The 25306-nt window shown below is 41.9% G+C and overlaps 1 protein-coding gene across 1 annotated transcript in view; it reads left to right on the forward strand.

Moving 5' to 3' along the window:
* Positions 1-17711, forward strand: part of lrp2b (low density lipoprotein receptor-related protein 2b) — a gene marked incomplete at both ends in the record, with an annotated part of 143661 nt that extends 125950 nt beyond the window's left edge. Inside the window, 17 exons of the mRNA XM_084167517.1 lie at positions 1384-1506; positions 2829-2957; positions 3869-4000; positions 8122-8247; positions 8588-8731; positions 9508-9673; positions 10014-10142; positions 10479-10699; positions 11211-11393; positions 11506-11625; positions 11966-12053; positions 15849-15913; positions 16156-16282; positions 16497-16566; positions 16724-16876; positions 17227-17328; positions 17607-17711. Of these exons, the coding sequence (XP_084023643.1) occupies positions 1384-1506; positions 2829-2957; positions 3869-4000; positions 8122-8247; positions 8588-8731; positions 9508-9673; positions 10014-10142; positions 10479-10699; positions 11211-11393; positions 11506-11625; positions 11966-12053; positions 15849-15913; positions 16156-16282; positions 16497-16566; positions 16724-16876; positions 17227-17328; positions 17607-17711 (2183 nt within the window). The remainder of the gene's footprint in view (positions 1-1383; positions 1507-2828; positions 2958-3868; positions 4001-8121; positions 8248-8587; positions 8732-9507; positions 9674-10013; positions 10143-10478; positions 10700-11210; positions 11394-11505; positions 11626-11965; positions 12054-15848; positions 15914-16155; positions 16283-16496; positions 16567-16723; positions 16877-17226; positions 17329-17606) is intronic.
* Positions 17712-25306: the final 7595 nt, after the last annotated feature.

Raw genomic sequence — 25306 nt, forward strand, 5'->3', positions numbered from 1 at the left:
ACGTGAAAGTTAACCAAACAAAAAGCGGACTCAGCGCCACGGACAGCAATCGGAATTCCCATGATTTGACAATTAGGTCCAACAGAGGAAAGTGGAAGATACATTTTTTTGACAAATGATAAACAAAAAACTATAAGCAGTCTCTTTAAATACCTTGATGTTCCTAAACAGGCTTCCTACAGTCACTAATACCTTTCATGCAATGGGCATTGCACGTAATGAGCCCAAACGTTTCACATAAGCTGGACAAAAATAATGTCTAATATAAATAAAAAAGCAGAATGTCTGACTGTTTTGCTGCACGTTATATTTTCATAAAACATTGGTGATGTACATAAGGCTACTGTGTGTGCCTCCGCTGGCAAAATCAATGGCATAACCAATTGCGTTACCCCTAAGACCAGCTTTTGGTCAGTCCCTAGTTGTGTCACTGAAGTTGGCACACCTTTTTAAGGACACACCTCAAATGTTAGACAGGTAGATTGCCAAACCTGGCGTAAGGGCTGGAAAATGCAGTAACACTTTATTTGGATAGTCTGTAGAGCATCTACAGGTGGACTATCTACAGACAATCATTAACATTTCAACAAACTATCTACTAACCTTAACCTTTAGCCTACCCTAACCCTAACCTTAATCCTTAACCCTTATTCTAAACCTAACCCTAACTGTAACCTTAGTAAGCAGTTGCTTATCAACAGATAGTTTGTTGATAGTATGACTATCTGTAGAGCATCTACAGATGGACTACCCGGACTATCCAAACAAAGTGTGACCGAAAATAACAGTGCGCCAGTTTTTACATGACGAAATTGTAAACTAATATGCACTTGACACTTGCGCTTCCTTACCGCCAGCTGAAAATAAAGCCCTCAGTATTTTAATGGTTTGTTTTTTACAGTCATTTTTGCTCATCTTTATCAAGGCTGTCAATGATTTCAGACCCCACTGTATGTATTTGAATATTTATATTTTTAACACACAAAAACATTTCATTAATGAAATATTTAATCAGTCGTCTGATGGGACGATGACTCACTCTTTGCAAGAGGGAGGGAATCTAATTAGATTGGTCCTGAACTCACGGCTCAAACCCTTCATTCAGAATAAGTGGAATTATCCCTGAGTTAGCCTGCCCCAGAGCGGGTTAGTTCTGAATGATTCGTTGCCATAGACATTTTACTGGCTAAAAGGTGAGCCACTTTCCTGTCACCGGTTATCCCGTGTTTACCTCAGAGTTGACCAAAGTTACCTCGCTAACTCCTCAAGCCAAATTCGTGGTATAGGGCTCAGGGCAACCAATATAACCGTAAAAATATAGTCTTGTGTGTACGTCTGTCAAATGAATTAATACCTATTTCCTCCTTTGGTGTTGTTTGCCAGTGAACATCACGTGTGAGATGCCATCGAGGTTCCGCTGTGCTAACGGCTACTGCATCTACTCTGGGAATCTGTGTAACCAGAAGGACGACTGTGGGGACGGAAGTGATGAGAAGGAGGACCTCTGTAAGCAACGTACCCCCAATGCAACATTTGTAAATGCAGCCCTAATGCAATATGTTGTGGAGGTTAGGTTCAGTAAACGCAGAAATTATGCAACCTGTAGTGATGTTTAATGAAGTGAACATAGCCCGAATGCAACATATTGGGGTTTATCTGGGTTTAGTTAAAGTAGCCCTAATACAAACTGTAGTGGGGTTTAGGTTTTGTGAATGTAGCCCTTATGCAAATAATATTATGGTTACGTTTGAGTGAACGTAGACCTAACCCAAATATTCATTAGGTTAAGGTTCAGTGAACGCAGCCCTTTTATTTGAAAATGTATTGCAATAAACACTGAGTGTACAAAACATTAGGAACACCTTAATATTGCGTTGCACCCACTTTTGCCCTCAGAACAGACTCAATTTGTCAGGGCATGGACTACAAGGTGTCGAAAGCGTTCCACAGGGATGCTGGCACATGTTGGCTCCAATGCTTCCCACAGTTGTGTCAAGTTGGCTAGATGTCCTTTGGGTGGTGGACCATTCTTGATACACACAGGAAACTATTGAGCATGAAAGACCCCGCAGCATTGCAGTTCTTGAAACACTCAAAACGGTGCGCCTGGCACCTACAGTACCACCATACCCCGTTCAAAGGCACTTCAATCTGTTGTCTTGCCCATTCACCCTCTGAATGGCACACTATGTCTCAATTGTCTCAAGGCTTAAAAATCATTGTTTAATCTGTCTCCTCCCCTTCATCAACACTGATTGAAGTGGATTTAAGGGATCATAGCTTTCACTTGGATTCCCCTGGTCAGTCTGTCATGGAAAGAGCATGTTTTGTACACTCAGTGTACATTTTCCAATGGAATCTTCCCGAACATTGCATGGATAATGACATTGTTAGATCACCCTCTATGTTAAAGTGCAGTTGGACAGGCACTCAGTGACTTAATCTCAAATTAAGGGTGAAAGGCAAGAGGGGAAGCATTTATGACTATTGAAATAACAATATTATAGATAAGAAAGTCGTTATTTGTTTGATTGTTGTACAATCCGGCTTAAAAATCAATCTAGGCAAATTTTTTTTAGAAGAGATTACTGTTGTATTGTTGTTATGAATTGAGGCAGTTTTGTAATATTTTTGCGGGGCGTGGGGGTACAACAGGATGAGACAAAAGATAAATTAAGAATGGAATGCAACTTTGATTGTGTTTATGTATTTGTGTGTGTGTGTGCCTGTGTGTTTGCGTTCATGCTTGTGTGTGTGTGTGTGTGTGTGCGTGTGTGCGCGTGTGTGTGTGTGTGTGTCTGTGCTCATCCGTGTGTGTTTCCTTACAGGCCGTGAGCCCACCCTGGCTCCTTGCACACTCCAGGAGTTCAAATGTACCAATGGACAGTGTGTAGCCCTGCCCTATGTGTGCGACCACAATGACAACTGTGGGGACCTCACTGACGAGATAGGCTGCAGTGAGTTCAACATCACTCTCTCACAACATTTAATCTTCTGAGAGCAAAACCCATTGCTCACAATTATTTGTATTACATAATTGTTACATTACAAATGAGTAACCATCATCTGCAATGTATCTGTGAAGGAGCTGGCCGTACCCATGCACACTACGAGGTTAATGAAAATAGTAACTGGACTGGAAACATTTTCAAAATCTGTAAATATTTATTATAAAACAGATGGGTTGAAAAATAGGTTAAAATACAGACAATGCTAAAGGTTATAAAATCAACAAACTTTCCTGCAGAGCATAAAAGCATGTCTACCTCCTTTCATGAATTATTTCTCCTACACTATTCAAACAGACACATTCTAAAGCGACACACAATAATTAAGATCAATCATTAACACAGTAATTAAGATCAACACACCTGAACACACGCAAACTGACAAGACAAACACTTGAAACTGTTGATGATACATGTACATGTATAGCAAGGTTTGAATGATAGGAAACACAATTTGGGCCCAATGAAACAACATATTTGACAAACTAACACATTTAAAATGTATAAGTGAAGATGCGTTATCCTTATGCAGATGCTATCTTCACAGTATCTATTATGTAATGTAAGTAGGTTATTTACCTCAGCCTTTCTCAATCTCGGGGCAATTCCATATATTTGATCTATTCAAACACCACTGAAACTAGTGACTAATCAGCAAAGGGTGTGCTGGTGTTGGAATACATCAAATGACTGGTGGGCCTCGAGGATTGGGTTGAGAAAGGCTGATCTACCTTACTTTAATTCTACTTTCATAGCCTGAACCAGATTCCTTAACTTCAAATGATTGTTTATTACTGTGATATTATCAAAAGCTGATTTAGACAAATGGAGAAAGTGACCCATTGTGTGCCCTGTTCCAGATTTTGGCCATGACCGGACCTGTGAGGAGAAACTGTGTCAGCACGAGTGTACCAACCTGAACGGGACCGGCTTCATCTGCTCCTGTAAACCCGGATACAGAGTGGACCCAGACAGCACCTTCAACTGCATAGGTACACACATATAGAGGCATGCTCACTAGGGCTGACCCCATTTAGTCGACTGGTCGATTGTTTGGTCGATAGGCTGTTTGTTGGTCGACCCCGAGATTTCTTTAGTCGAACAGTAGCAAACAATTAATAAATCATGGTGTACAAGACACCTGTCTGATTTGCGCCTGTCTGAGTGGACTACTCAATTGTGGAGGCCATGGGGATGGCAAAGTCCATCACTAAGGCATGTGCTACTGAAATTGTATATGGTTAAGGACAATTGTACAACACTAATAAAAATAACCTTATTTTATAACAAATGCGCTTTCTCCCTCGTTTGATAGCGGTCACTGTCCGCGGTTCTGAAACATCAGTGTGCTGTTGAATTGGCGCCTTTTCCTAGACCATGTTGCTATGTGCATAATAGCAAAGTTAACCAGCATATTGGTGTTGAGAACAATGTGGCAGCAGAGTTAGGAGACGAGAAAACAGCCCCTGCCTTAATTGTCTAAGAAAAGTGAGGAGAGAGGAAACCCCAACATAATTAGGTCTATAATCAGTAGCCTAACTGTTAAATGTGCCAGTTTTTTTTTTTTAATCATCCATATATACTATATCTACAGAAATAAGACAGATCCTGCTTGTGTTGCCTGTTTGAGTGTTTGTTTAATAGCCTCCTGATTCCGTGAGCACCAAGCCTCATGCAACACAACATGTCAGATAAACAATTTCACAAATTCGGCTGTTTTCAATCTTTGCTATGCTGTAATAAAGGCTTTACACTTTTTTTTTTGTTAGAACAGCCTCTCTGGAATTACTTATTTATTTAGTGTTTATACTGTTCCAAATAGTCCGAAAAATAATATTTATAATAATAATAAGCCTCCTTTTCTTGATCTCATTGTTATTGTTATTATTATGATCATCATTATAAGAATAAGTAATGCCATTATCATTAGTAGGCTTAGTAGTTTATAGCAGCCTTGTATAACTACCATCGAGCTGTAGGCCTAATAGCACATCCTGTTTAGTCTTAATACCATAACTTACTATATTTCAATACTTACTGTATATAGGCTACTGTATCAATCAATCATTAATTCGTACATGTCACCACACCGCATATGAGGCATTCATGATTTTAAATGGGGGGTGTACTTCTAAGCTATATGGAATTGTTTTAAGAAGGTCATACCAAGGATCATTTTTCTATTTGATTTCTGGAAATAAAATAAAAAAACATTAAAACAATTATTTGAAAAAGTAATTTTTGGCCTTACTGCTATTAGCCCATACAAACACATTGAATAACAGATTCACTACATGGAACAATAGATAGTCCCAAACAAAATCTAAAGGAAGTTTGTTCTGAAGTGTCTGTCCTATATCTGAGAAATGTAAGAAAGATCAGGAAACATTTGTTGTATTTTTTAAAACTTATTTTTGTCACTAAACAGTCTCCATATACTGTACTTCCATTAATTTTTTCAACGGGTACAGTGGGACCTTCAGACGAGTCTTTTGAGGCCTGTGGGCGCCCTAGAGCAAAACAAGAGTCTCACCTTTACACAGATGGGTCATATTAGTGTGTAGCCCAAACCCTTTGGACGCTACAGACGTTGCCAGATCGGTTGTACCGACTTCAGATTAGTCCCAAGACGCTTGTGGAGGTCATAGAGCAAAACGAAGATTCTCATCTTTCCATAGAGGGGTCATAATAGTTTGTAGGCCAAACCGTTCGGACACTATAGACGATTTTGTGAGTATACCGATCTTCGGGTTGTCTCATGTTCTGACAAACACTGTTGTAGTTCTATCACCTTTCACCGCAGCTGCGGAAGTGTTACATAGGTGGATGCGGTTGATTGAGACGCATCCAATGCAAGAAATAGATATCTCTAGATATCTCTAGCTTAAACTGACAGATTTGTATGGGGAATTTTTCCACGGGGCGCGGGCATCGACCTTAGGTTAATTATTTAATCAAACAGAGCGCTTAAAGCACCAGACAAGCTCAGTGCATATAGTTGATTTCATTAAAACACATAGGATGTGTCTATATATGGAAAAATACACATTTAAAAATGTTGACTAATCGATTGGTGACTCTCGGTCTACAGCCCTAATGCTTGTACGCACACACACCACACACTCCGACATGCACTTAAACAAACAACATTCAACTTACACTACACCTACACAGACATAAACAACATGAATATTTCAAATCATATTAACTGGATCATTGCCTTCATTCCATCTCTTCCTTGTAGAGTTGTTGTTGACTGAAAACAATGCAACACAATCAACGAAGCACAAGCTACACGCTTGACTAGATAACACTCTGAAAGAACATAAATCAAAGTGTTTGTTGTGAAAAGCAGCAGCATTAGTATGACTCCGTTTTGTGGTTATACAGTGAGGGAAAAAAGTATTTGATCCCCTGCTGATTTTGTAAGTTTGCCCACTGACAAAGACATGATCAGTCTATAATTTTAATGGTAGGTTTATTTGAACAGTGAGAGACAGAATAACAACAAAAAAATCCAGAAAAACGCACGTCAAAAATGTTATAAATTGATTTGCATTTTAATGAGGGAAATAACTATTTGACCCCTCTGCAAACATGACTTAGTACTTGGTGGCAAAACCCTTGTTGGCAATCAGAGGTCAGACGTTTTTTGTAGTTGGCCACCAGGTTTGCACACATCTCAGGAGGAATTTTGTCCCACTCCTCTTTGCAGATCTTCTCCAAGTCATTAATGTTTAGAGGCTGACGTTTGGCAACTTGAACCTTCAGCTCCCTCCACAGATTTTCTATGGGATTAAGGTCTGGAGACTGGCTAGGCCACTCCAGGACCTTAATGTGCTTCTTCTTGAGCCACTCCTTTGTTGCATTGGCTGTGTGTTTTGGGTCATTGTCATACTGGAATATCCATCCACGACCCATTTTCAATGCCCTGGCTGAGGGAAGGAGGTTCTCACCCAAGATTTGACGGTACATGGCCCCGTCCATCGTCCCTTTGATGCAGTGAAGTTGTCCGGTCCCCTTAGCAGAAAAACACCTCCAAAGCATAATGTTTCCACCTCCATGTTTGACGTGGGGATGTTGTTCTTGGGGTCATAGGCAGCATTCCTCCTCCTACAAACACGGCGAGTTGAGTTGATGCCAAAGAGCTCAATTTTGGTCTCATCTGAACACATCACTTTCACCCAGTTCTCCTCTGAATCATTCAGATGTTCATTCAAACTTCAGACGGGCATGTATATGTGCTTTCTTGAGCAGGGGGACCTTGCGGGCGCTGCAGGATTTCAGTCCTTCCTTCTAGTGTGTTACCAATTGTTTTCTTGGTGACTATGGTCCCAGCTCCCTTGAGATAATTGACAAGATCCTTCTGGGCTGATTCCTCACTGTTCTCATGATCATTTCAACTCCACTAGGTGAGATCTTGCATGGAGCCCCAGGCCGAGGGAGATTGACAGTTCTTTTGTGTTTCTTCCATTTGCGAATAATTGCACCAACTGCTGTCACCTTCTCACCAAGCTGCTTGGCGATGGTCTTGTAGCCCATTCCAGCCTTGTGTAGGTCTATAATCTTGTTCCTGACATCTTTGGAGAGGTCTTTGGTCTTGGCCATGGTGGAGAGTTTGGAATCTGATTGATTGATTGCTTCTGTGGACAGGTGTCTTTTATACAGGTAACAAGCTGAGGTTAGGAGCACTCCCTTTAAGAGTGTGCTCCTAATCTCAGCTCGTTACCTGTATAAAAGACACCTGGGAGCCAGAAATCTTTCTGATTGAGAGGGGGTCAAATACTTATTTCCCTCATTAAAATGCAAATCAATTTATAACATTTCATGCGTTTTTCTGGATTTTTTTGTTGTTATTCTGTCTCTCACTGTTCAAATAAACCTACCATTAAAATTATAGACTGATCATTTCTTTGTCAGTGGGCAAACGTACAAAATCAGCAGGGGATCAAATACTTTTTTCCCTCACTGTATACAGTATAGGTCAATTCTTTGTCCAAAACATGTTTTGCTTAGAAAAGAGCATTCAAGTCCATGTTTACAGAGACCTTGCTACCCTATAAACAATAACAAGCAATATAGTTACTTAACTTTCTACCTCAATTTTCCCCAGACATCAACGAGTGTGAGGTACATGGGACTTGTCCGCAGGTCTGCAAGAACACCAAGGGCGGGTACGAGTGTGTGTGTGCCCCCGGGTACCGCAAAGTGGGTAATGGCAACCAGTGTGAAGCTGAGGGTGAGTTCACACCTCTACCATACTGTTGTTTAGACCTGAGACCTAAAGCTTTGCTTTAGAAATATGCTAATTCCTAAGTATTTTGCTAATTGAAGACCAGTTGACTAATTTGCAAATGAACAGTTTGTTGGTTTTATCTCATTTTAGTACTGTGTAGGCCTATAAATTGAGTGTTTGAGATTTCAAAATAATCTCCATAATATTATACACTATTATGAACAAATAGTAACAATATTGTTATTATTACAATTGCTATTAATTTATCGACTTTTTATGGGGAAACTTTAAAAATAAACTTTTCCTACTTCAACACAAACTTACCTGAAGCTGATTATTCCAGGTGCCGGGCCTCTCCTGTTGCTCCCAGAGAATATCCGTATCCGGAAGTTCAACTTGCAGACGGAGGCCTACCATGACTTCCTCGAGGAGCAGGAGCACATCATGGCTCTGGACTATGACTGGGACCACAACAACACTGGACTCAGTACGTCACACAGACAAAATTTGCGGCCTCCTATGACCCAAACAAAATAGCTGCGATTATAGGAAAAATACACTTTTTGTTTTACAAAGAAACATTATGTTTCTAAATAAACTTTACTTATCAAAGTCAGGAATGCATATTCAAATACGTGTTTAACATGTTAGTTAAACTTACATGGAAAACCTTAATTATCATCAATATCATCAAAAAGTGACTAAATATTGTTAACAGTTGATGTTATTCTTCAATAACACAGACCCCAAAGGAAATCGGGGAGAAAAATATATTTATTCAAAGAGAACTAATCATAGTTGTTATGCTGGAAAGTAGATGGTAGATGTCCTCAATGTTGTCTCCACTGAACAAAGAGACAGGATGTAGTTTATAGCCTCAAGCCTAGCATGTGGCTGACCAATTAGAATTCCTTGCAATCAAATTAGGCCAATGGCCAAATACCAAGTATCCTGTTTCAGGCTCAATGTATAGACCATTTGAACCAATGAGAACTTGCCACATGTAGCTATGAGTCCCTGGTTGGAACCCCTACACAAATTCTAAACAGATGTTGAACTGAAAAACAACTATTTCCATTGATCGTTAATTCCCTCTTGACCTCTAGTCCTCCATTGACCACTAGTCCTCTGCGTTGTGTATTTATCTTCGAATATTCTTACAATATAATCAAAAGTGACTAAATAATGCAAAATAATAATCCTGACAAAAATAAGGTATCTATGTTAAAAGAGAGCTGACTAAGCTCTCCATGTCTTTCTCAGGTATGGTGTATTTCACGGTGGAGGGGAAGGACAATGCGGCAGGTGCCATCAAGAGGGCATATATACCCACAGTGGATGGCAATAGCAACAATATGGCCGCCGCTGTCGACCTGGGCATCAAATACATTACCACACCAGATGGCATCGCTGTTGACTGGGTCGGAAGGTAGAATGGCATGGCTGCACCTCTATTTATTTATTTATTTATTTATTTATTTATTTATTTGTTTGTTTGTTTGTTTGTTGTTCAGATTCCCTTGTAATACAGAACTGGGCATACTCCCCTACTGTGTGGTTTTGTGTTTCATTCAAGTTCTGAAATGTTCACATTTATGAAAATGTCATGTAATCTGTTAGCTAATATATTGATCACTGAAATTGTCATGGCAGTGGTATCTACACAGTACTTGTTATATTGATGTTAATGGCTGTGAATGACTTTGATATGCAGTGCTATAACATGTTTGGGACATAACAAAACATGTTCTTTATTTTCCTGTGAATAGGAACCTGTACTGGGCGGACTCGAGAGTCAAGAGGATAGAGGTGGCCATGCTGGATGGGCGCTACAGGAAGCATCTGGTCAAGACGGACATTGGCCAACCCTCGGCTGTGGCTGTCAATCCTCGACTGGGGTGAGAAGCATTGTAGGCTGCAATGAGTCTGGGGCTTGTATTGGAAGCTGTGGATGATGCTTCGAGAGGCTCACAATTTCCTCGTCCCCAAAAAATTCATACAAATAGAAAATGTGAACTTGTTTAAACTACAAATTGACGGATCATCGCAGTACTACAGTTTCACAATTGATGTGCAAGCAGTCATGAATGAGACATGGTCATATTTGTTGTTGACCTGGGCATTCTTTGGACAAAAAATCTGACATCGTCTGAAAAGCCCCTTACAAAATAAATCTACTGTAGGTGAAACACTTATCCCTCATTTTCCTTTTCCACTTTCCTTTCTTCATCCAGGATGCTGTACTGGGCGGACCGCGGAACCGCGGCCAGGATCGAGTACTCATGGTTGGACGGGCAGCATCGGAATGTCCTGGTGCCCGACGGCCTTGGTTTGCCCACAGGCCTGTCAATCGACTACGCCAACGGTGACCGGGTCTACTGGTCCGATGCCAAGGAGAGTCGCATTGAGTCGGTGCTACCTTCCGGAGAAGACCGCCGCACGGCATTGTATATTGGTGAGGCTGGAGGGCATAGTAATACACCATAGAGTGGAGGGATACACATGGGGCCTGAAAATAGTCTATTTTTTAATTGTTTGCTTTACTTGTACAAAACTCTATTATACGATTGCCATGCCTCTCTGTGACGGTCGGCTGACTATTCAAACTTGGGGTTCTTTTTTTATTCTTTAAAGGGGCATTACACTCAATCTAAGTTTGTGGAGAATTGATTCATTTTGACATTAGACTACTTCTAGGTCTGAAAATATACAGAAATTAAGGTGGTACATTACATGGTTTCTAACCCTATTTTCTTCTCTACATTTGACATTTTAGTCATTTAGCAGACGCTCTTATCCAGAGCGACTGACAGTTAGGGAGTGCATACATTTTTCATACTGGCCCCCCGTGGGAATCGAACCCACAACCCTGGCATTGCAAGCGCCATGCTCTACCAACTGAGCTACAGGAGGCCTAATCTGTAACCTGTAATTTCTAACCCCTGTGTTTGTCTCTGTGGGCCCAGATGTGCGGTACCCTTTCAGTGTGAGTGTGTTTGAGGACCACATTTACTGGAGTACCCAGGAGAAAGGGGAAGTGTTCCGGCAGGACAAGTTTGGCCGGGGCACCAAGACCAAGCTGCTCACTGCTGGGCCCTGGCTCACCCAGATCAGTGTGTACCAGCAGCAGAGATACAACTCCATAGGCAGTGAGTGACACTTCAAACATCTTCTGTGTTTCCTATTTGATATCAATTAAAACGCAGTCTAGGTTTTAGTGACATTGTTGTTTACGTGTGTGTGTGTGTGTGTGTGTGTCAGTGAAAACCCCTTGTAAGGGGATCTGCAGTCACTTGTGTCTGCTCAGACCTGGAGGCTACACCTGCGCCTGCCCCGAGGGAACCAGCTTTGTCTCTGGCAGCAACACAGACTGTGATGCAGGTACCATAGCCTCCTCCATCTTGGACTGATGACTCTGTATTGTAAATGAAAATTATCTCTATCTTGTCCCTCTTGGTTTGACTGTTGTGGTTAGCTACATGAGGTTTTCAATCTATTTTGTGTGCCATAACAAAATTGGAATGGCTGTAGGTGGGTCACCATACAAATTTTTTTGAGAGACACTGTTCCAAACTTTAGTATTGGGCAAAGACAGGATATGATGTAATACCTTAAACAGGTAACACTTTGAAGGAAATTGTGCTCCATATATTGTAGTGTACATTGTTGTGGTTGACTGGTGTTGACCATGTATTAACCTCTGAAATCTGACCTCTGTCAGGATTTGACCCCCCACCCACCATGCCCCCTCCATGCCAGTGTATAAATGGCGGAACATGCTACTTTGATGACAACAAGGCCATGTGCATGTAAGTTGGATGTTACATTAACTTGTCCTATTAGTGCCATTACAATTACTGCACAATATCTACATGTTGCATTTTTCCAGACTATGGTGTCCATTTTAGGACAGTGACACATCCATGGAAGCAGGGTGTCCACGGGTCCTTAAAAAGTATTAAAGTCTTAAATGAATTTATCTGAAATGTCTTAAATTCAGTCTTCAAAGGTCTTAACAAATGTGACTGAGATGACTAGAGTGTTTCCGTTATATTGTGCCGCTGCTTAATTGTTGCCACCGCGGCAAAAAAGAAACTAAATTGAACATCAAATAATACTCGAGGCACACTTTCAAGATGTAAAAGAGCTATCCAACCGCGTCTGTGTGTGCACGTCAGGTGCGCGTGCCAGTGCGAGTCGGTCCTTTGCCAGAGGAGAGAGATGAGAGCAAGGTAGCCTAATATGCCTATACAATTTGATAGACAACAACACTAACTAGAGCTGAGACATTAAACTGAAAATTACCAACACCGACATTGCCCTCCTCTTACCGAAGCAATTTTGCTTACATCTGTAATTTCGGTGATTAAGCTGCACAAGTTCCTGCAGATATTTGGGCTCTAAAACCATTATTTGGTCAACAATAATGTGCTTGAATTAATCTGCTTCCTGCGATGAAAGTATGTATCTGCCCTGTCACTGTTTTGTGCTGGCTCTCACTCCCGCTCCCTCATTTAAACATGGAGTAAAGGGAGAGATGAATTCTGTGCAAGTGCAAGCATACTGACTGTTGAGCAACATTTCAAAATGTAATTGTGTGAAAGACACAGTTTTTTTAAACAACTACTGATACTGTTGTTAAAAAAGAGGAGAGTCTCAGCTTTATGTGAGTATAACAATTATTTCTCAACTGTCATTACAGAGGAAATAACACCACTTTACAAACAGAGTATGTAATTGAGAGCAGGTAGCTGACTAGTGGTGGCTATTCAGCAGCCTGATGGTCTTGGGGTAGAACCTATTGGCCAGTCTGTTAGTTTTAGCCATGATGCTCCTGTACTGGCCGTGTCTGAGTGATGGAATCGGGGAGAACAGGCCGTGGCTCGGGTGGCTGGGGTCCCTGATAAACTTCTTGGCCTTCCTGCGACACCTGGACTTGTAGGTGTCCTGGAGGGCAGGCAGTGTTCAACCCATGGTGCGTTCGGCTGAGCGTACCACCCTCTGTAGTGCCTTGCAGTCAGCGGCGGTGGAGTTGTCGTACCAGGCTGTGATGCAGTCCGACACTATGTTTTCGATGTGAGGGCCTTCTGGGACAGGTTGAATTTCTTCAGCCTCCTGAGGTTAGAGTGACTGTCGTTCCTTCTTCACCACAGTGTCGGTGTGGTTTGACCATTTCAGCTCCTTGGAGATGTGTACACTGAGGAACTTGACGTTTTTGACCGTCTTCATAGCGGCCCCATTGATGAGGATGGGGGCGTGCCCAGCCTGGTTCCTCCTGAAGTCCACAATCGGCTCCTTTGTTTTGCTGACGTTGAGGGAGAGGTTGTTTACCTGGCACCACACCGTCAGAGTGCCTACCTCCTCCCTGTAGGCTGTCTCATCGTTGTTGGTAATCAGGACTACTACTGTCGTGTCGTCAGCACTCTTGATGATGGAGTTGGAACTGTGTGAGGCCATGCAGTCGTGGGTATACAGGGTGTACAGAAGGGGACTGAGGACATACCCTTGTGGGGCCCCCATGTGGAGAAGGTAATGTTGCCTACCTTCATCATCTGGGGGCGGCCCGTCAGGAAATCCATGACCCAGTTGCATAGGGAGGAGTTCAGTCCCAGGGCTGTGAGCTTTGTGGTGAGCTTAGAGGGCACTATGGTATTGAAGGCCGAGCTGTAGTCGATTTAAAGCATCCTCACATATGCATTCCTCCTGTCCAGGTGGGTGAGGGCAGTGTGCAGTGCAATGGTGATTGCGTCGTCCGTGAATCTGTCGGGCGGTAGGCAAATTGGAGAGGGTCGATTGTGTCGGGGAGGGAGGAAGTGATGTAGTCTTTGTCTAGCCTCTCGAAGCACTTCATGATGACTGAAGTGAGTGCTACGGGTTGGTAGTCATTCAGTTCATTTACTTTTCCTTTCTTGGGCACGGGGATGGTAGACATCTTAAAGCAGGTGGGGATAACAGCTTGAGCTAGAGAGAGATTGAAAATGTCAGAAAACACAACAGCTAGCTGGTCTGCACATGGTCTGAGGGCACGGCTAGGGATGCCGTCTGGGCCGGCAGCCTTGCGAGGGTTAACACGTTTTAATGACTTGCATACGTCCTCCATGAAGACCGCAAGCACATAGCCCTCGTTGTCCTCAGGGGCTCTCCTAGGCAGCTCAGAGTCGTTTTGCTCGAAGCGTGAGAAAAGGGTGTTTAGCTCGTCCGGTAGGGCGGCGTTGGTGATAATCCGTGATCGTTAGAAGCCTCTGTCACATACACCTCGTATCCGACCAGCTGAATTTTTCCTCCACTTTGTCCCTATACTTGTGTCTCGTCATCTTGATCGATCTGCGTAGGTTGTATTTGTACTGTTTAATCATACAATTGTCCCCAGTCAATATGCACAAAAAACATGTTGCAAATCAAAATATCCATCATGCATTCCCTGAAAATGTTAGATTAAACTTCTTTCATGACTTACTTGGCACTGGAAAAAGTCAGTCTAGAGCCCTCCTGCTGAAATTACCTAGCTTCGAAGTATAGCCATTTGATACCTGATTCACTGAATGAGGGAATTCTTTTATTAGACTTTTTGGTTGTAGTCTGTTATAGCATAATACCTCCAAGAGAGCTACTGAGTGTGTAGACTTTTGTTCCCCCCTCTACTCTAACACACCAACTGCTCAACAGGACCTTGTTAAACTGACTCAGGTGTGTTTGAGCAGTGCCGGATCAAAAGCCTGCACACCCAGTGGCTTGGCTTTCCAGATGGAGAGTTGACCACGTGTTTTATACTGTAACATACAGTGCCTTGCAAAAGTATTCATCCCCATTGGCGTTTTTCCTATTCACCCCCCCCCCCACCTTTTGCAGCAATTACAGCTGCAAGTCTCTTGGGGTATGTCTCTATAAGCTTGGCACATCCAGCCACTGGGATTTTTGCCCATTCTTCAAGGCAAAACTGCTCCAGCTCCTTCAAGATGGATGGGTTCCGCTGGTGTACAGCAATCTTTAAGTCATACCACAGATTCTCAATTGGGTTGTAAGGCAACAAAATAGGAAAAATGCCAAGGGAGGTGACTACTTTCGCAAGACTACTTTTGCAAGGCACTGGCACTTCGACTTTAAGGCATTTTTTTTTCACAGTTATGATATTGAGCATCATTATACTAAGCTGATATTGGTATCGAAGCCAAAATTCTGAACACTTAGGCCTAGAGTTTGTGATTTAGCTAATGATTAGCCCATTGGGGTAGCCTAAACAAATGCAGATGGGAAACCCCATGCTTCAGTCATCTATATCCTAGCCGCTATGCTACTACATCCGTTAGGCTACAGGAGAATGCTCATTGCTCAAATAGCACACTTGCCTGATAATATTATGAGCCAGCCCAAAAATACTACTTTTTGCCAACATGGGCTCATTTCTGGAGAGGAATATTAGCAGTTGTGTGGCGCTCGCAGACCTCAAAATTGGTATTGTATTGCATTCCAAGTGGCATTAAAAAGTCTTAAATTCAACAAATAACCTGAATATAACGTGCGACTCTGTCCTTATTATGGATAGCGTACAAGCCCTGCCGGTGTTACCTCTCTCTGTATAACATTGGTTTTGATTTTTTCCTCAGATGTCCTCCAGAATGGCAGGGAGACTTTTGTGAGATAAACATATTTGGGGTGGTCGCATCTTCAGGTACATGCAACAGTATATCCATGATCCATCGTTAGTTTGTTCATATTTTTTTTCATACCACAAAATGTCAATGTCTTTACGTCCCCCCTCTGTTTCTCTCTATCGTTCTCCTTTTCACCTCATCTCCTTCCCTTCCTTCTCTTTCACCCCCACTCTCATTCCCTCCTCTCCCTCATGCAAACCCCCTCTCCTTCCCTCCCTCCCTCCCTCCTGCCATTCCCCCCCCCCTCCCTCCCGCCCAGTGGGTATAGCCATCGGGGTGACTGTACTGATAGTACTTCTCCTTGGGGGTCTGGTCTATGCTGCCCAGAGGAAGGCCAGTATCATGGAGACAATAAGCCACATCATGCCAAGTATGCCTAGCTTCAGGTGAGCCACAGTTCCACAGGTACTGCCACAATATATCTTGTCCCCCAGCTCATTAGATTCTAAAAGGATATGCTAATGCTAAAGCTAGCCCAACAACCCATTAGATTCTAAAGGGATGCTAATGCCAAAGCTAAGTTTCCTCATAATACAGAGCTAATATCTGTATCATAATCCTTTCATTCATACCAAGTGTACTTTTATTGGATGTTTTCAGGGGTGCCCCGTCTCAAAGCTCTGACCCATCAAAGGAGGAGGGGAGTGACCCGGGCCCAAGCCTCAAAGCGGTTTGTCTAATCATGATTTGTTAATAATCCATAAAACAAAAACATTTAAAGTGTTTTCCAGCACACAGACTCCTAGAGTACTGTGGTTAGCTTATGTTCATGCAAAGCGTCTCTTTACATAGTCTTACGGTCTATGTCTCATCAATGTCTCATCTAGGAACCCCTTCACCAGGAGCCCTGTACTGCTGTTCCTATGGAGGAGGAAAGGGGGAAGAGTTTTGAGAACCCCGCCTATGCAGCTGAGGGGATTGAGAGACCTGCCCCTAACGGTATCACTACTGCCATCCTTGTGCCCAATGGGACAGCAAAGGTCAATACACCAAATATACTGTATTAGCTAATATATGTACTATAATGTACTGTATTCTGTTAAATCATCCCAATGTGGATTTCAGCAGTTCTATGATTTTAGTTTTACTAAGACAACACTGGCGGGTCACAGCCAATCAACTTGTGGGCCAGATTTTGCCCGTGGGCCGCCAGTTGAAGACCCCTGTTTTGGAGTTTCAATTGAGAGCTAGTTAAAAAGTGTATTCTTGTTTTTAGGGACATGCACTGGGCAGTATGCCAATGTCATTCAGAACATAGAACATGAGGAAGACCACCCTGTCGACTGTATCTTGCGTGTAGTTCTGAATTGTTCTTTATGTTGTTCTATAGGAGAACATTGAGAACCCTTTGTATGCTGAGGTTCGTGTGGTAGCTGAGCCTGACCCTGAGCCCGATGCTAGCGCCACACCCGCTAACACTGTATCAGTCGAGGTAGGCACCGTTTGAAAATAAACATATTAAGGGGCTAGTTATAGTTCACCTCTGAAACAAAAGCTGGTCAGCTTGTTTTCATTTTTATGGGATAGTTAACTTTTTTAAGTTTTAGCTGACTTTCGACAGGGTGAATTATCCCTTTAAATGTGGTCTTAACTCAAACAGACTGACAAGGTTTGATTTTGACGTGAACCATCCCTTTCAAATATCAGACAATAGAGTAAGATCTTTACAGTTCAGGCTTTTCTAACTTATTTTTCTGGCTGCCATTTTAGGGGGCCTTTGAGAATCCAGCGTACTCTTCAGAATCAGATGAGGAACTGACTCCCAAGGAACCAGTAGCCGACAAGTCACTAAAGGTACAGTGTATGGAGGACTAAAAGTGCCACAATTAAATAAATAAATACACCATTAAATAATTACTTAAATGTGTCATTAATTAATTAAAATTAGAATTAAATACATAAATGTGTAATTAAATGTATCATTAATTAATTCAAATACCGATTCATTTAATGTAAAATACATATATAATTATTTCACTATTTACATTTACATTTCATGATCCTGCATTGCAGTGATTCATGAATTACTTAAAACTGTCAAACTGACCCATCAAAGTCAGTGGGCGGGGCTAATGCGAATCTAGTCTGATCCATTGCTTTGGTCTGAAGTAGAGTAGGCCAACCTGGATAGAGACAATGGAGGATCTCCGTGAACTTTCCAGGGAGTTGGTTAGAGACATTTTAAACTTAGCAGAGGATGTAGAAGCAGGACCTGCTGACATTATCCGGAATTGATTTGTCTTGGCTTGATGCAGAGGGTAACCAATCAGGCGTTAGGTTCCGCCTACCAACTTTTGATGGGTCAGTTTGACAGTTTTAAGTAATTCAGGAAGCACTCCAACGCAGGACCATGAAATGTAAATGTGAATAGTGAAATTATTATATATGTATTTTACATAAAATGAATCGGTATTTGAATTAATTAATGACACATTTAATAACACATTTATGTATTTAATTCTAATTTTAATTAATTAATGACACATTTAAGTAATTATTTAATGGTGTATTTATTTATTTAATTGTGGCACTTTTAGTCCTCCATAACAGTGAGGGAAAAAAGTATTTAATCCCCTGCTGATTTTGTACGTTTGCCCACTGACAAAGACATGATCAGTCTATAATTTTAATGGTAGGTTTATTTGAACAGTGAGCGACAGAATAACAACAAAAAAATCCAGAAAAACGCATGTAAAAAATGTTATAAATTGATTTGCATTTTAATGAGGGAAATAAGTATTCGACCCCTCTGCAAAACATGATTTAGTACTTGGTGGCAAAACCCTTGTTGGCAATCACAGATATAAGTTCATGTTAATTTACCTGAGTGCCAATAATTGTTTCTTTCACACCACCCTCTTCAGTTCGAACCCATCCCTGATGACAATGCCGACAACAGTTTCATAAACCCAATGTTCTCGGTGAGTGTTCAAGAAATAAGCTTGTACATGTGCATTCTACAATAGAATGTGTGTTTTATTGTTTTCATATGCACTTTGGTGTATTGATGTCTTCTTTATGCATAATTGCAGTGTAATATGTGTTGTAGACCTAGGTAGAATACTTAATGTAAAATACTTTAAAATACTTTATAGTTTCAAATAAACTCCAAGCTACATCAAGCACACCTCAAACACTTTCAAATCTTTGACATAGAACACAAACACACAAGATCAAATACTGTCTGTCTTCATTCTAATGCTCTTTCGACAGGATCCCACTTACCCATCCACCCCAGAAGACTCCTTCATTTGACCTCCACACCAAGCAAATCAGTGGACAAAACACCAGGACTAAACACTGGACTAAACTGAACACTAGGACTAACACTGGACTAATCATATCATACTAATCTCTCCCTGGTTGGAGAATGGCTTATTAAAACAGTACAAACAATGCACCTTCACTTGCCCTTAAACAGCCCGACTTTCAATACCTGACTTTGAAAACCACTGCATTAGATGAAGAAATCGGGGCCCGGTTTCCCAAAAGCAACCTAAGGCTAAGATCATTGTTAGAACCTTTGTAGGAGCATCGTTAAATCTCTGAGCTGTTTCCCAAAACCATCGTTACTAAAGTTGGACTTAAATACTCCTAGAACAGCTAAGTGAGTCGTTAGTAGGCATAGTCCCGTTGTGGTGATGCTTTCAGTTGACTGTACAGCATAGCCATTCACAATTGCATAGAAAAAAAAACTAAACGTCCCTTGTCTGTCATGAATGTTGAATAAAATTATCTTTTAATTTAGCCTACTCTGCCGATTGTCCGTGGGGTTGGTTCTTAGTCAGGTCGAAATTTGAGGCAAAATGTCTACAGGAAAGTATTATTAAACCGACTTCAAAACGCGTCTCTGTGTGTGGCAATCAAGGCTTGTTTGCTCATCAGCTAAGGCATGTGCACAAGACGGAAGTAGCCTGCATGCACACGATGCATACTAACCAAAGTCTTGCAGGTGTTTACATTGTTTTGTACAAGGTGATAGATATCTCAACGCCTGTACCGGTGCTCTAAAAAGTCAGGTAAACAAGACTTTTCTGTGCATATTTGGTCTCTCGACCAGCTGAAGGACCAACCGCACAGACAACCGGTAGAGTAAGTTCAAATGTAATGTTATTCAACATTCTGGCTTGTAAGGGAAGTTTCCAAGTTTTTGCAGTGCTTTGATTCAGACTGTATACCAAGAATTGGTATCAGTCTGATTTATTAGGCAACGTCGTTAGATGCTGTTTTGCCCTTCCACATCACTTTATACACAGAAGATCTCTGCTAAACATAGAATCAAGGTGCTTATCTGTCTGTGACCTCCGATAACTTCAGAATGAAGTTGACTACAAATACAAAGTTGCCAATGTCTTTGCAATTTGTACAAATAAGTGAAGGATAAAAATATGCTTCAAATGAAAAGAGATGACAGCATTAAAAGATAAATACAGTAGGCCTATTCATAGACATATATATATATATAAATCATGTTGAAATAAATTTCTTGTTCAATCAACTGAGTTTTATTTTGCTAATTGTAAGCTAACCTACTGTAATTTTTGCCTCAATATATTTCATGATGTGTAACAGCATGTGTGCAATGATGTGCCAAATATGTGATTTAGTGGATTATTATTGGGGAACCATTAGAATAAGCCGCCTCAATATAGGTGGTAATTTCTCTCTAGGAGCTGATCCATCGTCAGTATTGTGGAATACTTATAATGTAAAGGTAAGATTTGAATTGAGAAAGCTGATCCGAGAGCAGTGCGGCCTTTCTTTCGATCCTACCAGTATGGACATATTCTCCAACGAAGCACTGAGTGAACGTTAACTCTACGTTGTGTTCTGGAAACGCATGTTACATCTTCGGCCGTTGTAAGAACGATGCACCGTTAAAACACTCATAAGTTCCATCGCTATCGGGAAACTGGGCCCAGAGCAGTTAATGGAAGTGATGCGATAGTGGGTGAACGGTAGAACGGATGTGTATAGCTAGAAAGTCTGGAATTATGTGGCTTAGTTATAAGTATTTATAACTAAGACTATATTTTTATGATTATAATCTGTGATTAATTATATTTGATTGACTCGTCATAAAGCGAAACAAACTGTTGATGTATATGATGTTGTAAATGATCTTGTTTTATACTGTATGATTAAACCGATTATTGTTGTAGAGTTTGATAAGTGTTCTTGGAGATTAACCTTGGCAACCAGGTCTTAGATTTCTTCATCCTATGTATTATGAGTAGGGCCCTGTGTTTTGCTTAATAATGTCACATGACCTGGATTTAAAACGTTATTTAGAGCTTTTTCATCAACCTGTCCCCTTTTCTTTTTATGTCAGATGGTCCAACACCATCCTCAGACAGTTTCTTTCATTTTTGGTCTAATTCTAATTTCTAGAAAAAGCTTTAAAAAATGTTAAAATCCAGGTCATGTGACATGATTAACCAAAACACAGGGCCCTAATTATGAGATCAATGAAAGTGTAATCATCTGACCGCAAAATTAATTGTTTGGATGAAGGACAATATGGATGGTAATAATGTTAGTATTAACAATAAGACATTGGCCAACATACCACAATACAGTAGGCTACATATACATATATACTCTCTCTCTCCTTCCCCTCTCTCTCTCTCTCATTCTTTGCATCCCTTTTTTGTGTCTTTCCACTCCACACATGCTGCACGTGTCAGCTAAAGATCAGAGATATATTTGCCAAGCAATCAGCATAGAGACTCACACTGGTATCGTCTGAGTATGATGACCCTGATTCCCATGTAGTGTCTGCTGCGACCCACTGAACTTGGCTGCTGTGCTCTCTGCTCAGCCATAGAAGCCTACAGCCCTACACTAACCACGCCTTAATGATCACTGATGGGGTAACAAAAGCAATGACTACAGCACTTTGCAACTCTCCTCTTCTTTTCTCTTCTCTCTCATCTTCTCTCCCTTCCTTCCCTCTTCTCGCCCCTCCTCTCCCTTTCCCTCCTCTCATCCTGCCATCACAAATGTCTTATCACATCAATGCTTCCCCTTTCACTGAGTGGAATGTAACTACACTCCAAAAGGGTTCTTCGACTGTCCCCATAGGAGAACCCTTTTTGGTTCCAGGTAGAACACCATTTGGTTCCATGTAGAACCCTCTGTGGAAAGGGTTCTATCTGGAACCCAAAAAGGTTCTACCTGGAACCACAAAGGGTTCTCCTATGAGTGTAGGGCACTAAAAGAGAGATAGGGAATACAGAGTGGTTGGGTAAGGGATAAGTGGAGTTATAGTGTGGTGATGGAAGAGTGGAGGGATGGGGGGCAGAAAAGGAGGGAAGTAGGGGGACTGGTAAATTTAGAACCAAAAAGTTGCTATCTAGAACCTAAAAGTGTTTTTCGGCTGTCCCCATAGGAGAACTCTTTGAAGAACCCTTTTTATTTCCAGGTAGAACCATTTTGGTTCCAGGTAGAGAACCCTTTGGGGTTCCATGTAGAACCCTTTCCACAGAGGGTTCTACCTGGAACCAAAAAGGGTTCTCCTATAGGGACAGCCGAAGAACCCTTTTGGAACCCATTTTTCTAAGTGTGTCATTTAGCAGACACTCCAGAGCGATTTACAGGAGCGATTAGGGTTAAGTGCCTTGCTCAAGGGCACACCGGCAGATTTTTCACCCAGTCAGCTTGGGATTCGAACCAGCGACCTTTCAGCTACTGGCCCAACGCTCTTAACAGCTACGCAACCTGCCACCCCATAATGATTCATAGGCATGTTTTAGTTCTACTACCCCTGCATGTAAAATCTGCTTATCAGCTCAAGCATGTCACAATCAGCAGCACTGGGGTGGGTGGGGGGGAGAGAGAGATTGGAAATGGGTGGACCAAAGATCCTGCATCCATGCATCTGTATGAGAGAGAGAGAAAGAGAGAGAGGAACAGCGTGAGTGATATACTGAAGATAGACAGAGAGGGGGAGGGGGGAGACTGAGCGAGAGATAGATTGGGAGAAAGGGAGGAGCAGAGAAGTGCAGTGCTGCACGCGTGTCTGTGTGAGAAAGAGGAGAGAGTGAACTAGAAAACGAGTGAGGGAGGAGAGAGTGATGCAGCTAGCAGGGAAGCTAATGGAAGGTTTACACAGGAGTCAAGACACAGCGCTAGGCACCAACCCAAAGGAGTAAAAGGAGGGATTGCCAATGCACACACGCCCACACAGTTACACACCACACACAGAGCAGACAGCATGTATAAGGTAAGGATGTTATTCTGTTTGATTTATAATTATTCTGGCAGACGTGGTCACAGCAGGAGGGAAGGATTCAGCAATTAAAGGGATTGAGGAATACAGCATGTGTGTGCACATTTATGTGAAAGCTGCAGGGATGCTCAGCCTCGTGTGTGTGTGTGTGTGTTCTTGTGAAACCTGCTAGGATTCTCCAGTGACAGCTGAGGCAGACAAATGCTGGATTTTACCAAAACAAGTGCAGTGGATTTATAGATTGGATTTAAAGATTACATATGGCAATCTATTTAGTTTGCTATAGCTGCTTTTTTTTTGATTTGGTATTAGAGGTAGCATTGAATGCCATGGAACTCTAAGTTGAATGATACATTTCGATGTCTTTGTGTTCTGTGTTCTGTGTTCTGTGTGTGTGTGTGTGTGGGGGGGGGGGGGGTGTCTGTCTATATCTGTGTGTCCATGTGGATAAGCGTGTGCTGCTCACATGCATGCTAATGCAAAGTACATTTCTCAGACTAATTCTATCCGTTTATACAAATTGCATTTGAATTGCAAAGATTAGCATGTATTTTGAAACATCAGTAATGGAATGATAAGGACACACATTGCATTCTTACCTTGCATGACCGCCCCTGCTCTCTTTGGCCTGGAATGATTCAATACATGACCTTAGAGTGATCTGGTTTCTTTTTTTCTATCTTTCTTTTTTAAATACTACAGCATATTTTTAAACCACTTGTCATAAGCCATCACATTGCTTAAACCAACCCGTTGCTTTTCAGACACTTTAAGGGACAGAGGAAAGAGGTTTGTTTGCAGACCAGACAGTCAACCATTACTTAAGGACATGAGGTGAGGACATGGGTGGTGTCACGTACCAACACACACACACACTGGGTAGAAGGGCAGATGGTGCCAGGTCTGTGTTTGAGTGACCTTGCCTTCCTCCTCTCTGGCATCACCTACAACAACAGATGCATCATGCACTCTTTATCCAACTCTACAGGCAGGCTGATAGCGAAAGAGAGGCGAGTGCGTGTGGGGGTTCACCATCTGTCATAGAGACAGGCACTATGAAAGACTATTGTATGTCTACGCAACGTGATGATAAGTAAACTTGCCTGAGACCTGAAGACTTGTGTTAGAGCTAATGCCTATAGGCTTTGTCTCAGTAGGCTGATGTGGTCCTGAGACACAAGACAGTAACAACCATGTAACTATAGGAGTGAGCTATAACAGATCTGAAGAAAATCTTTAAAATCTCTTCACACTGCTTATCATTTTGGTCTCTGAAGTTTAAACAGTCAATGATTTTGGCTTTTAACAATGTCTCAACCATGTCCATTGGCCCAATGCTTAGCTAAAAGTACAGACCTCTTTGTCTAATGCTTAGTCTTCTGGACAAGATAATCCTCTCACCATCTTCACTACTGCGTGCAGCAATATAGTATAGTGTGCATGTAACAGACTACCATGCCACAGATGGCACTAACACATTGTAGTCCCACTAGTATTCTATAGATCACTCAGTATTAGAAAGTACTACCAAAGGCATTCCTCTTGTCCCTGACCATATAGCCAGTAGGAAACCCCAGATTGTTCAGTGGCAGGCAGACAAGTGTCAGTGGGAGAAGGCTGTCCACTCTAAGCTCTCCTCCACCGCTTGTAATCAGAGTCTCGGAGAGGGGAAGGATGGAGGAATATAAGGGAGGGACAGAGAAGATGGGGAGGGAGAGAAAGAGGGTAGGGGGAGAAGGGCAGAGACGATGGGAGGGAGTAAGAGAGAGGGAAAGAGGTGGGCATGAAAGAGGGAGAAGGGTAGGTAGGAGATGGAGGGAGAAGGGGGAGGGAGAGGGGGAGGATGAAGGAGGGATAGGAGGGAGGCGGGATAGAAAGATGGGTTGGGAGGTAACGAAGAGGAATGGAGAGGGAGAATGTAGGAGAGAGAAGGGATCCAGCTTTTGTCAAATTAATGTCAAAAGTAGAATTTTAGCATTTTAGCTAACCCTAACCATTTTCCTAACCTTAACCTAATTCTCCTAACCTGGTGCATTAATTCTCCTAACCTGCTGCGTAAATTCTAACCTGCTACAAAAAGTCAAATCTGACGTTATTTTTTCAAAAGCTGGATTCCTTCTAGCCATAACCCAGTAAGAGGGGGCATGAGAGGGAGGCAATCTGTAGAAATTACTGATGA

This window comes from Coregonus lavaretus (assembly GCF_964263955.1).
Source record: "Coregonus lavaretus genome assembly, chromosome: 1".
In the NCBI taxonomy this organism is placed as follows: Eukaryota; Metazoa; Chordata; class Actinopteri; order Salmoniformes; family Salmonidae; genus Coregonus; species Coregonus lavaretus.